The 14,747-nt window shown below is 34.8% G+C and overlaps 1 protein-coding gene across 1 annotated transcript; it reads left to right on the top strand.

Moving 5' to 3' along the window:
* Nucleotides 1-11,134: 11,134 nt before the first annotated feature.
* Nucleotides 11,135-11,886, top strand: LOC140879334 (protein FAR1-RELATED SEQUENCE 5-like). The gene is made up of 2 exons (XM_073283010.1): nucleotides 11,135-11,405; nucleotides 11,489-11,886. Exons 1-2 carry the CDS (start codon nucleotides 11,135-11,137, stop codon nucleotides 11,884-11,886), a joined length of 669 nt encoding a protein of 222 aa, XP_073139111.1.
* Nucleotides 11,887-14,747: the final 2,861 nt, after the last annotated feature.

The raw sequence follows: 14,747 nt of genomic DNA, 5'->3' as shown, positions 1-14,747 counted from the left end.
ATTTCCTCTATTAGATTACGGAGACAAGCCAACTTTATACGGTTGATCGACGAGAGCTTCAACATAAAAGGTTCAGTGAGGTATTATGTTTTTTCTCCTTTAAATATTGAATGAACATGATGCTTAATTAAGGACTGTTAGAAAGAAAATTTTAAATTACTGTAATATCAATCTAAAAATGAAATTTGATTAATAAATTGTAATCATCGTATTTGTGACTGACGGATTTCATATATGGAGTTGAATTCAAATAATAATATTTATAAATATAGATGACTTAACAAAATTTATTGACTTCATAGAAAAAATCGGTCTCATTCATAAATCTCTAGATATTTAAAAATGAATTCGGTCATCCTTACTGAAAAGTTATTCTTTTCATTTGATTTGATATAATTGTTGGAGTACCGTGTTCTCGTGCCCAAGACGCAGCGGAAGTTTAAAATTTTTCGTCTTGACATTCAAAACATGCTTGGACACTCGTATGGTTTAATTGACATTCATAGGATGTTTACGAAATTATACCTTTAGTGAATATCTCACTTGGCACCAACTATCCCGAGATTAGCGAATATAGCTCTTGTTGTAATTCCCTACGAACGATCAACTGGAGTATCTCCTTCTTCAATCTGCGAATCAAGTCCATGACCAATTTGCTTATTCCTCTTCTAATTCGCACTAGAGAGAAAAGAAGAAATTTGCGTTTGAGATTGAATTAAGAAGAAGAAATCAATTCCAACCTTATTGATTAAGGTGGCCGAATTCTTCAAGCACAAGGGGAGAGAAATTTCGAAAAATTTCTTGCTAGAATGAATGGAAGCTAGGCTTCGAAAATCATATTCTCCAATATATATATCTATCTATATATTAATATATATAAGTGTATCCTAATTATATATGTAAATATAATTAAACAAGTTTAATTATAACATATATATATATATATAATTAAGATTTTCGAAAAAAAACATTCATCATATTGAATGCCATTCTCGATGCCTTATATATATTATATATATCTTATAAATTATATTTTCCTTTGTGTGCAAGTTATATATTATGGTATCAAGAATATTTTCTTAAACAAATTAATACCATGTATTAATACAACTTAATGGGCTTTATTAATCTAGTCTAACTAGAATATTATTAATTTATTAAAATCCACTACTTTAATAATTTATCATGATGGGCTTGTACTCCTACTAGCCCATGATTCATGCACTCATTGTATTAATATTATCATAATCCCGATCGATGATCCAATATCACCGATGTGACAATTTTAACTTAATCGTTATTATGATGCACACTTTAAATTTTCGAAACCAATAAAGCATAAATAAGACAGCTGCTAATTTTGGAACACTTCCACTCAAATTAAGCAGGTGCACTCCCTTAACTGTTTTTAGCAGTTGTGCTCTCAAAATATTCTATAAGCTATTATAAACTCATTTATAAGCTTATCATTTGATCCAATCAAATTTGTTTATTATAAATTCAACTCTTTGAATTTATTATCTCAACGGGAATAGGGAAACTAGTGCTTGTGTGACCCTCAATGGTTCAAGGATATAGCTAGTCGTGGGTTCACAACTCTTTGTGATTCAGGACATTATCTTTTATACGAGCTTACCCTTATTAGCCACATTCTATGCATCAACTCCTTGATCATAAGAATGTCAGAATTAATTTCTGATTGGACCCATCGAATCATGGTAAGAGCGTCTAGTAGCATCGCTCCATGATTCCCTAGGTATCACTGATAGTGCCTATAAGAACCAATCGATTATGGTTATAGTACAGTACGGTCCCTTCATCTCATATATCCCGATCGAATCTGCAACCATTGGTTCATCGAGGGTTGCATGTGAAGTTCGATAACGATGTGATACATCTAAGAGAATACATAGTGGCATCGCATGTGCAACTAGGGAACCACTTTACCCTAATGTACATTTCATACTCTGGCCAGAGATTCCATGCACTACTATCTCATAAGATCACATAGGATATCCACACCCGCAGGTGAGCGGTGAATTCCCGACTACAATGCACTGGCTCCTACATGTGTCGTAACTGTACCCAATCTCGTCACCTGATGACCCTCTTGGAGTCGGTAAACGAGTCAAAGCACAATCCTAGCATGTAGAGCCTCAGTGTTGTCTCGGGTCGTAAGGACTAATGGTGTACAACCATAACCACGGATTTATCCACTCGATGAATAATAACCACTTAGGAAATCCGAGGGAGGGTAGTTCAGTGAACTCATCGTATGAACACCAATCTGTATGATTGAACATCTCTATGTCCATACCAATAAAACGTGGTACACAACATCACAGATTCTAGTCTCGAGCTCGAGCGATCCTTATCCTTATTTTGGACGGCCCAATCGACTAGGAACTTAATTTAGAATATACAATAATTAAAATATGTGTTTCATGATTGTCATCACATGTACAACCTCATATTTATTTACTATAGTATATTCAAGGTCTTTATCTATGTAGCTTGCATGGGTATGAAGATAAAGTAAATGCCATAATTTAATAAAAAAGTAATTATATTAAAATAAAAATTGGTTATTACACGTGAGTCAAGAAAATCCCTAGCCAACAGTTGGCTTGCAGGGCATCTACTCTAACAATCTCCCACTTGCCCTAGAGCCAACTATTCATGAATTTCAATCCCATTGCTTCGCGATGCTTCTCGAACAATGGTCCTGGTAAGGGCTTTGTAAGTGGATCAGCAATGTTATCTTTAGAGGTGACTCGCTTGACTGATATGTCTCCTCTTGCCACTATCTCTCGGATGATGTGGAATATCCTCAGTATGTGTTTGGATCGCTGATGAGACCTTGGTTCCTTTGCTTGTGCAACGGCACCAGTGTTGTCGCAATACACCGGGACTGGATCAACTCCATTTGGAATAACGCTCAACTCTTGGACAAAATTCCTCATCCAAACTGCCTCTTTGGCTGCAGCAGACGCTGCAATGTATTCGGCTTCAGTGGTGGAATCCACAACCGTGTCTTGCTTGGAACTCTTCCAAGAGACAGCAGCACCATTAAGCACGAATACAAAACCAGATGTCGATTTTGAATCATCCACGTTGCATTGGAAGCTAGAGTCAGTATAGCCTTCCAATTTCAAATCTCCGCCCCCAAAAACCATGAACAAATTCTTAGTCTTTCTCAAGTACTTAAGAATATCTTTCACGGCTTTCCAATGCAATGGACCAGGGTTTGCCTGATATCTGCTTGCAACACTTAGAGCATACGCTACATCAGGACGTGTTGATATCATACCGTACATTATACTACCAATCGCTGACGCGTAGGGAACGCGTGTCGTCATATCTATCTCTTCATCAGTCTTGGGGCACATTGCTTTAGATAGAGTAACACCATGACACATTGGTAAGTATCCTCTCTTGGACTCTTCCATAGAGAATCTCTTTAGTATGGTATCAATATAGGTAGATTGGGTGAGCCCCAACATCCTCTTCGATCTATCTCTATAGATTTGTATTCCCAATACATAAGATGCTTCACTCATGTCCTTCATGGAGAATTTACTTGCTAACCATACTTTAGTCGATTGCAATAGTCCTACATCATTCTCAATGAGGAGGATATCATCGACATAAAGCACTAGGAATGTTACTGCACTCCCACTAACCTTTTTGTACACACATGGTTCCTTAGGATTCTTAAAAAAACCAAACTCTTTGATAGTGCTATCAAATCTGAGATTCCAACTCCTAGATGCCTGCTTGAGACCATAGACCGATCTCTAAAGTTTGCATACTTTATGCTCACTTCCCACTGATGTGAAACCCTCAGGTTGAGACATGTAGATTTCCTCTTTAATGTCTCCATTGAGGAATGTTGTTTTCACATCCATTTTCTATTTTCATAGTCATACCATGCAGCTATGGCTAATAAAATTGTAATGGACTTGAACATAGAAACTGGTGAAAAAGTTTCCTCATAGTCAACTCCTTGTCTTTGAGTATAACATTTAGCCACTAGTCTCTCTTTGAAGGTCAATACCTTCCCATCCGCCCCAAGTTTTATCTTGTAAATCCATTTGCATCCTATGGGAACAATTCCCTCAGGTGGATCTACTAGAGTCCATACTTGGTTTGAATACATGGAATCCATCTCGGACTGCATGGCTTCAAGACATTTTGATGATTCAGCATCAGATATCGCTTCTTTGAAATTTCTTGGATCACATCCATCATTAGGCTCATCATGGTCTTGCTCATGAAGAAGTGTATATCTTGCAGGCGGTTTGATCACTCTATCAGACCTTCTAGGTGCATGTGATTCAACTACTGGCTGTTGGGGATTAGGTTCGACCTCTACAGTAGTGGGTGTGTCTCGAATTTCCTCGAGTTCTATCATCTCACCCTTTCTATCTAATAGAAATTCCTTCTCTAAGAAGGTGGCATTTCTTGAAACAAACACCTTTGTTTCTTTGGGATGATAGAAATAATATCCAACAGAGTTCTTTGGATATCCCACAAAGTAGCATAAAATAGATCTACTATCCAATTTGTCTCCCACTGTCTGCTTCACGTAAGCAGGACATCCCCATATTCTTAGGTAAGAATATTTTGGGAGGTTTTTTCATCTATATCTCATATGGTGTTTTATCAACTGCTTTTGTATGGACATTATTCAACAATATTGCTGCAGTTTCAAGCGCAAATCCCCAAAATGATGCAGGTAATTCAGTGAATCCCATCATTGATCGAACCATGTCCATCAAAGTTCGATTGCGATGTTCAGAAACACCATTCAATTGTGGCGTTGCTGGCAAAGTCCACTGTGAGATAATCTCATTCTCCTTTAGATAGTCCAAAAATTCAGTACTCAAGTATTCTCCACCTCAATCAGATCGAAGTGTTTTAATACTTTTTCCTAATTGTTTCTCTACTTCAGATCTGAATTCTTTGAACTTTTCAAATGCTTCAGACTTGTTTTTCATCAAATACACATATCCATACCTCGAGTAGTCATCAGTAAAGGTAATGAAGTGTAGGATTGCCCATATTTAGTGCTAACACTTAGCGGACCACATACATCCGTGTGGATCAAATCCAAAAGATCATGTGCACGTTCCATATTCCTTTTAAAGGGAGTTTTGGTCATTTTTCCTTTTAGACAGGATTCACACGTAGATAGAGAGTTTGTATTTGACAAGTCAAACATTCCCTCTCTCACTAGTTTGTGCATCCTTCTTTGAGAAATATGACCTAGTCTAGCGTGCCATATATGTGCAGGGTTTTGACCATCTTGTTTTATTTTGTTTGTTGTTGTCATTGTTTGGACATTGTTTAATAGAATATCCTTTAATTTTAAGTTGTAGATATCGTTTTGTAATTCACCAGTTCTAATCAAACATTCATTCTTGTAAATATTGCAAACTCCTTTAACAAAAATACAAGAATAATCATCTCTATCAAGCATAGAAATAGAAATAATGTTTTTAATCAAATCAGGAACATATAAAACGTCTCTCAAAAGTAACTTAAAATCATTGTCTAATATTAAAGTAATATCTCTTATGGCTTTGGCAGCAACCCTTGCTCCATTTTCAAGTCTTAGAAAAGTCTCTCCTTCTCTAAGTCTCTTGCTTCTTGTCATCACCTGCAAATCATTGCATAGATGAGAACCACATCCGGTATCCAATACCCAAGAAGAAGAATTTACTGAGATATTAACTTCAATATAAAACATACCATGTCCAGAACGTTTCTGGGCTAGATATTCAGTGCAGTTACGCCTCTAATGTCCAGGCTTGTTGCAGTGAAAACAGACTTGTTCTTTCTTGTCTGGCTTTGCGGGCCCTTGAGAAGACTTCTTGTATGGCTTTTTATTGGGTTTGTTCTTCTTTGGCGGGGCAGAACGCTTCTTCCCCTTGCTTTGGGCTCCCTTTTTCATCCCGGACGATGAGCCCACAAGCAGAACAGGCTTTTTTTTCTTGATTGTGGCTTCATAAATAGTAAGCATATTGACCAACTCTTCAAGGGTGACCTCTAGCTTGTTCATATTGAAATTTACCACAAATCCATCGAATGAGGAAGGGAGGGACAGCAAGAGAATGTCAGTCGAGAGCTCAGCAGGCATAACCACGTCGAGTCCTACCAATTTCTCAATGAGCCCAATCATCCTAACACCATGCTCATGGACCGAGGCCCCTTCTCGCAAGCGAGTAGTCATGAGTTCCTTAACAGTAGCATGTCTCTCAGATCGATTTTGTACACCATACAACTCTTTCAGATGATAGTGAATGTCAGCAGCATTCGCAGCATCCTCGTACCGCCTTTGCAGTTCATTCGACATAGAAGAAAGGATGTAGCTTTTAGCTTGAAGATCATTGTCCCATCATTTATCAAGCTTGGCTAGCTCAGTCTCACTGATGTTAGCAGCTGCCTCCTTCGGGGGCTTCTTTTCAAGCACATACGCGATCCTCTCCGAATTTAGAACAATCTTTAAATTCCTCAGCCAGTCATTATAGTTAGGTCTGATTAACTTGTTTTGATCAAGAATGATAGAAAGTGGATTACGTGTCGACATTTTGAGAATACTGAAAATGAAAACAGATAACAGTTACTAATTATTTTAAAATAATTTGTAGATATAAAATATGGACTTTTATTTTATAAATTTTCCTCCCACTATTTTTACGTTTTCACCACCCTCTGGTGAAAAACGAGGAATTCGCATTTCCTTAGTGAGCACGTAGAGTCCAATCTAGACAATCATGATCCCGAATAATATCAGCAAATCATAATTTCTAAAAGGTAGAGTCCAATTGCATCCCCATGCAACCTCCACGTGTTTTTCCTCACTCTTGATAAGGACCCAATAATATAACGTCGTTTATCTTCGAGTGTCAAGCCGACCCATCAATATTGAATTGTAGTAGACGGTCGCCATGAGTTCCCTCAATAATATGAGCCGAAGTCATGGGAGTTCCACCCAATTCACATCATCTATGTCAGTGGAAGTCACAGCTTTTCGGCGTCCAGACCTCCCTAATAATATGAGCCAGGCACTGACCGCGGGTAGCGTTCATCATGCAACCACCGTTGATGGAAGGCAAGAATAAATTAAACTCTTTTAATTTTTACTTTTGTGTCTTGATATAAATTTTGAATCTCATTCAAAATGAGGGATTTTAATTTTAAAATTGTCTCATCATTTTATTTTAAAAATCGTGTGTCATGATTTTGTATGTTTGCCGGATTCATGCAACTATATTATACATACATGCATATTACTATATATCACATATATCATAATATGATAATTAAATAAACAAGGATGATCGATTGCCAATACTATTTGATCCATGTGAGCCAAACATTGATCAAAGTTCAAATCCTAGGTAAATGGAGGGATGCAAATGCAACTTATTACATAAGCTTCCAATATTTTACATGTCTTCATCTTTTTCATTGGGCCCACCATCTTCCAATCTTGATCTCCCACTAATTCTAATAATTACATTTGAATAGCCATGACACATAAGGGATACATCTCATGGGGTGGGAACGGGCCATAAACCAAGCCCACTTTTATTAAAAATAAAAGAAATGATAAAAGCAGTAAAATATCCTAACATACACCTAGAATATTGGTCACGGCGCTCGATCATCCTTCATGCATATAATATCAAATATTATAAAAACCAACAAATCATGTATCTTGTAATTTTATTACTAACCGCCATAATTAATAAATGAATTAATAAATTAAATAAACTTCTTTATTTACTTTCCAATTAATTCAATAATAATTAATTTCTTGTAAAACTCCTTTTACTATAAATAATTAAAATCACATTCTAATTATTTATTTCATAAGAAAATATTTATAATTTTACTAAAAATTAATTGTAAAGATAAATTAGTCAAATTTTCATAAAATTTCAATTTAACCCAAATTAATTCAAAAATTAAAAAATCGCATCGAGTACTTTGTCGGGAATGCCCAAACACCTTTTGGGCAGCCCAATCTCACTCCAAGGGCTTCCTGAACGATTCGGGTAGCCTGCCCGTTGGGGCTGCACGAACTGTTCGGGCAGCCCGTTACTGTTCACACGTGAACAATAACATAATATATATTTTTTAAAAAAAAAAATTGGAAAAAATAAATTTTAAGGTGTTGCGATTTTTCAGAATTTTCTTATGCGGTTAGAAATAAAAAAAAACTCCACATGAAATTAACCATACGATATAGAGGACCTGTCTCTGATACCACTGTTGGAGTACCGTGTTCTCGTGCCCAAGACGCAACGGAAGTTTAAAATTTTTTGTCTTGACATTCAAAACATGCTTGGACGCTCGTATGGTTTAATTGACATTTATAGGATGTTTACGAAATTATACCTTTAGTGAATATCTCACTTGGCATCAACTATCCCGGGATTAGCGGATATAGCTCTTGTTGTAATTCCCTACGAACGATCAACTGGAGTATCTCCTTCTTCAATCTCCGAATCAAGTCCACGACCAATTTGTCTATTCTTTTTCTAACTCGCACTAGAGAAAAAAGAAAAAATTTGCGTTTGAGATTGAATTAAGAAGAAGAAATCAATTCCAACCTTATTGATTAAGGTGCCGAATTCTTCAAGCACAAGTGAGAGAGAAATTTCGAAAAATTGCTTGCTAGAATGAATGGAGGCTAGGCTTCGAAAATCTTATTCTCCAATATATATATCTATCTATATATTAATATATATAAGTGTATCCTAATTATATATGTAAATATAATTAAACAAGTTTAATTATAACATATATATATAATTAAGATTTTCGAAAAAAAAAACATTCATCATATTGAATGCCATTCTCAAAGCCTTATATATATTATATATATTATATATATCTTATAAATTATATTTTCCTTTGTGTGCAAGTTATATATTCTGGTATCAAGAATATTTCCTTAAACAAATTAATACCATGTATTAATACAACTTCATGGGCTTTATTAATCAAGTCTAACTAGAATATTATTAATTTATTAAAGTCCACTACTTTAATAATTTATCATGATGGGTTTGTACTCCTACTAGCCCATGATTCATGCACCCATTGTATTAATATTATCATAATCCCGATCGATGATCAAATATCACCGATGTGCCAATTTTAACTTAATCGTTATTATGATGCACACTTTAAATTTTCGAAACCAATAAAGCATAAATAAGACAGCTGCTAATTTTGGAACACTTTCACTCAAATTAAGCAGGTGCACTCCCTTAACTGTTTTTAGCAGTTGTGCTCTCAAAATATTCTATAAGCTATTATAAACTCATTTATAAGCTTATCATTTGATCCAATCAAATTTGTTTATTATAAATTCAACTCTTTGAATTTATTATCTCAACGGGAATAGGGAAACTAGTGCTTGTATGACCCTCAATGGTTCAGGGATACAGCTAGCCGTGGGTTCACAACTCTTTGTGATTCAGGACATTGTCCTTTATACGAGCTTACCCTTATTAGCCACATTCTATGTATCAAATCCTTGATCATAAGAATGTCAGAATTCATTTCTGATTGGACCCATCGAATCATGGTAAGAGCGTCTAGTAGCATCGCCCCATGATTCCCTAGGTATCACTGATAGTGTCTATAAAAACCAATCGATTATGGTTATCGTACAGTACGGTCCCTTCATCTCATATATCCCGATCGAATCTGCAACCATTGGTTCATCGAGGGTTGCATGTGAAGTTCGATAATGATGTGATACATCTAAGAGAATACATAGAGGCATCACATGTGCAACTAGGGAACCACTTTACCCTAATGTACATTTCATACTCTGGCCAGAGATTCCATGCACTACTATCTCATAAGATCACATAGGGTATCCACACCCGTAGGTGAGCGGTGAATTCCCGACTACAATGCACTGGCTCCTACATGTGTCGTAACTGTACCCAATCTTGCCACCTGATGACCCTCTTGGAGTCGGTAAACAAGTCAAAGCACAATCCTAGCATGTAGAGTCTCAGTGTTGTCTCGGGTCGTAAGGACTAATGATATACAACCATAACCACGAATTTATCCACTCGATGAATAATAACTACTTGGGAAATCCGAGGGAGGGTAGTTCAGTGAACTCATCGTATGAGCACCAATCTGTATGATTGAACATCTCTATGTCCATACCAATGAAACGTGGTACACAACATCACAGATTCTAGTCTCGAGCTCGAGCGATCCTTATCCTTATTTTGGACGGCCCAATCGACTAGGAACTTAATTTAGAATATACAGTAATTAAAATATGTGTTTCATGATTGTCATCACATGTACAACCTCATATTTATTTACTATAGTATATTCAAGGTCTTTATCTATGCAGCTTGCATGGGTATGAAGATAAAGTAAATGCCATAATTAAATAAAAAAGTAATTATATTAAAATAAATATTGTTTATTACACGTGAGTCAATAAAATCCCTAGCCAACAGTTGGCTTACAGAGCATCTACTCTAACAATAATACCAGTAAGGCAGTAACCAATATTATATGAATTGCCCTTGCTTTAGATTCTGTTAATTCTTGTAACCAAATGTATCAAAATCAAGTAGTTATGTTATAAATTTTTCTACATTGTTGACACGAACTATCCTCAAGAAATTTAGTTTCCTATACACTTTCGCATGTTGAATTATTTCTCTTATTTTATTTTATTTCATTGAAATTAATTCCTATTTACACTTGGATTTTAGCTATATTATTCTTGTAATGAATTTGTTACACTCATAATATAACAGGAAACATTATCGAGACTCAAATAAGCCAGAAGTTTTATTGGTCAACCGATATTCTTGATGGATTTTAGTTCGAATATTGAATCAAACCTCAGATTGGTAAGAAATTTGATAGCCTCGATGAGGCATGGAAGTTTTGGGTTCAATATGGTGGAAAAAATGGATTTGGAGTTAGGAAACATTGTTTTAACAAGAACAAGAATGGCTTTATAACTTCGTATAAATATGTTTGTTGCAAGGAGGGTGTTCGTAAAGAAGACAAAAGAGACTCTCTGACACTCAATCCTCGGCTTAAGACTCGAACAAGTTGTAAAGTAAGAATGGGAGTCAAACATGCAGATGTTAAATATAAGGTTTATGAGTTTATCGAAGAGCATAATCACCCGCTCCATCTTCGAGAGACAGTTGACATGTTGGCTTCCCAACGTAAATTTACAGAAGTTCAAGTCTATGAGATTGATTTGGCGGAGGATGCTGGCCTTAAACAAAAATTGACTTTTGAGTTGACGAGTAGGCATGCAGGGGGGAGGGATGGTCTTGGTTATACCTTGTTGGACGCAAAAAACTATATTCAATCCAAAAGACAAAGAGGTATGATATATGGGGAATTTGATTGTCTGATGCGATATTTTCAACAGTTATCTAAAAATCCATCATTTTACCATGCTAATCAGATGGATATGAAGAACATATAACAAATGTTTTTTGGGCTGATGCAAGAATGTTGATAGACTATGAGTACTTTGGATATGTTGTGTCATTGGATACCATGTATTGTACGAACCGTGCATACCGACCACTTGCTATCTTCTCAGGTTTCAATCATCATAGAGGAGCGGTGGTTTTTGATACATCACTTTTGTATGATGAGACTGCAGCATCATTTAAATGGTTATTTGAAACCTTTTTAGAGGCACACAAGCAAAAAAAGCCTCTCACTATTTTCACCGACCAGGATCAAGCTATGGCAAAGGTTGTGCACGAGGTGATGCCTGAGATATTCCATGGATTTTGCACATGGCATCAAGAATTTTGGAAACTTGATGAAGGATGGTTCTCATTTCTTAACTGATTTTAAGAGGTGCATGTATGGTATTGATGACGATACCCAATTTGAGGAGGAATGGAGATTTCTACTAACACAATATAATGTTCATAAAAACAATTGGCTACAATCCACTTATAATATAGGAGAAATGGGCAGCTTGTTACATGAAGAAGGCTTTCATGCTTGGTATAAGGGGCACACAACTTAGTAAGAGCGTCAATTATGATATTAAGAGTTGTATGAAGCCCGACTTAGGCATAGTGCAATTTTTTAAGCACTTCGAACACGTCTTGGAGGACAAGCGATACAATGAGCTCAGATGTGAGTTTGAGGCACGCGAAAAATTACAGATATTAAAGCTAGAGAGTTCTCCTATGTTGCATCAAATTTTTGAGATTTATACCCCAACTATCTTTCATTTATTTCAAATTGAGTTTGTTTTGTTTGCAGCTGCTTATATAAAATATAAAAATGAAACTCAACCATTATTTAAATATATTTGTGTCGGGATAATTGATAAGGACGAAGAATGGAGGGTGACATTTAATCCTGGCACCAAGATGATTTCATGTAGTTGCCGAAAATTTGAGACTACTGGATTATTGTGTTGTCATGCTGTGAAAGTGTATGACGTGATGGATGTAAAAAATCTTCCAGAGCATTATATCTTGAATAAGTGGACGAGAAAAGCTAGGAGTGGAGTTGTATATGATTATACGGGCAATGAAGTCGAGGAAGATCCTAAGTTACAAAGTACAGAACGCTATAGGAAACTTTGTATGATGCTCATAAGACTAGCAACTGAAGAATCCATCCACTCATCCACTTTCTCTTTGGTGCATAATTCGGTGTGTGATCTAACAAAAAAGGTCATGGAAATGCGTTTGATAGAAGTGAGCCAAGACGACAACGGAGGTGCAACGACATCATCGATAGGACCTTCCATGATACAAACAAAGGGATTTAAGAAGAGAATTGGTGTGAAAAATTCAAGAAGATTGAAGAGTTGGGTAGAACTTCAATCAAAACGAAGAAAAATAAATTTAGGAGTCAAGGTATATTAGTTGATTTTTAGTTGTTTATACTTTTGAGAAATAAATTATCTAGATGCTTATATTTACATTTATTGTAGGACATTGGAATACACGATGAATCGTCTGTATCTTGTTCAGCACCTCCGAGACCTCATTCATGTCTTCAAACAACTGAAAGTCAGTTCAATTTCACCGACTTCATGATGGTATGTACTTTTAATCATATCTTGAAAAATCTTTAAAGTGTTAAAATTTTAAGTCAATTAAAAAAAACATTCCTATAAAGTGAGAAGCTTTTTTTATAATCGGTATTTTTATTTAATGTAGGCGCCACTTGACCATCCTCAGTATTCTCTGAAAGCCATGAATTTCAGTGGAAATATATCTAATACACATTCTTGATTAGTTGTCTTTCTTTCTTAAGGTATATGATGTTAATTGAAATGTGATTGAAGGTACACATCCAATACAAATTTATTTTCGTTTTATATTGACATCAACTTCAATTTCAATACACTTATTCTCATTTATATCATTTCAGGTTGTTCTTGACCGGCTCGTCTGAACTTGACTTTAGAAAGTATTGAAGTTCGTATGCCCTTAGCTTTTGGTTTGGCTTATGCTAACTAATTTTTTTATTGTATCTTGCCAACTATATTTTTAGATTTGTTCGGAAATTTCACCATTTTAGATGTTGATTTATGAAGTTTAGTTAGCTATTGATAATAATTCGTTAAATGATATTTGTTATCATGATTTAATTAAGTTATCACAGTTAACATGCATATAAATAGCGAGAATTTTTTGTTCCCAAAATGACTTTACATGGCCAAAATTTCTCTTAATATGAGGGGTGAGCAATATTTTGGTTAAACCGAATTAATCGACCGAACCGAATGAATTCGGAAATTCGGTTCGATTAATTCGGAAATTCGGTTTTAGTGTTAGGAAATTTCGGTTAAATCGATTAATTCGGTTCAGTTTTCGTTTTTTTCAAAAAAAAATCGGTTAATTCGATTAACCGAATTATAAATAATTAAATTTTAAATTTTTTTATTAGTCTTACATATAATTTATAATGTATTTATATTTAACATTGTACTTATTTTTTTGTTATTTTAATTATTTTTAAGCTTAATATGTTTTATTATGATAAAAATATCATATTTCAATCATTAATTTTTTAAAATTTTGTATTTTTTAATTTATTTTTAAAAAAATCGGTTAATTTGGAGACCGACCAAATTAACCGATTTTAATTCGGTTCGGTTAAATCAGTTTTAGCATAAATTTGGTTCGGTTAACCTAAAAATAATTCGATTAATTCGGTTTCGGTTAATTTGGTTCGATTTTTTACCGAATTAACCGAATGCTCACCCCTAGTTAATATTAACTAGCATCTTGTTGCACGCATTGCGTACTAAACAATCTGTTTTTTATAATAAAATTATATTCCAATTAAAATTTTCAAATAAAATGATTGTACTATATATTAAATACAAAACTTGGAAGAAAAAATGGGAGAAATAGTTAAATGAAAAAAAAAATTGAGATAGTGGAAAAAAGCGGTTATGGTGTGTGTTTTTTATATATATTTATTTATATTTTTGTGCACATCAAGAGACCAACTAAAAATCTCTTACATAATAATATTAATAGATAATATTATTAATAGATAAACAATCATATAATTAGGACTTTAAAAATGATAATTTACAGTAGGAAAAAATAGTTCAAATAATTTTTACTTAATATGATTTTATAAATAAATCACTATGATTTAAACTCATTTAAAAAGAAGAAAATTAAAGAAGAAACTTTTCTTCCGGTACATGGAAACAAGTACAACAG

Source organism: Henckelia pumila, chromosome 2 (assembly GCF_033568475.1).
Source record: "Henckelia pumila isolate YLH828 chromosome 2, ASM3356847v2, whole genome shotgun sequence".
Taxonomy (NCBI): Eukaryota; Viridiplantae; Streptophyta; class Magnoliopsida; order Lamiales; family Gesneriaceae; genus Henckelia; species Henckelia pumila.
Note: the sequence above shows the minus strand (reverse complement) of the source record. Positions and strands in the feature narration are given on the sequence as shown.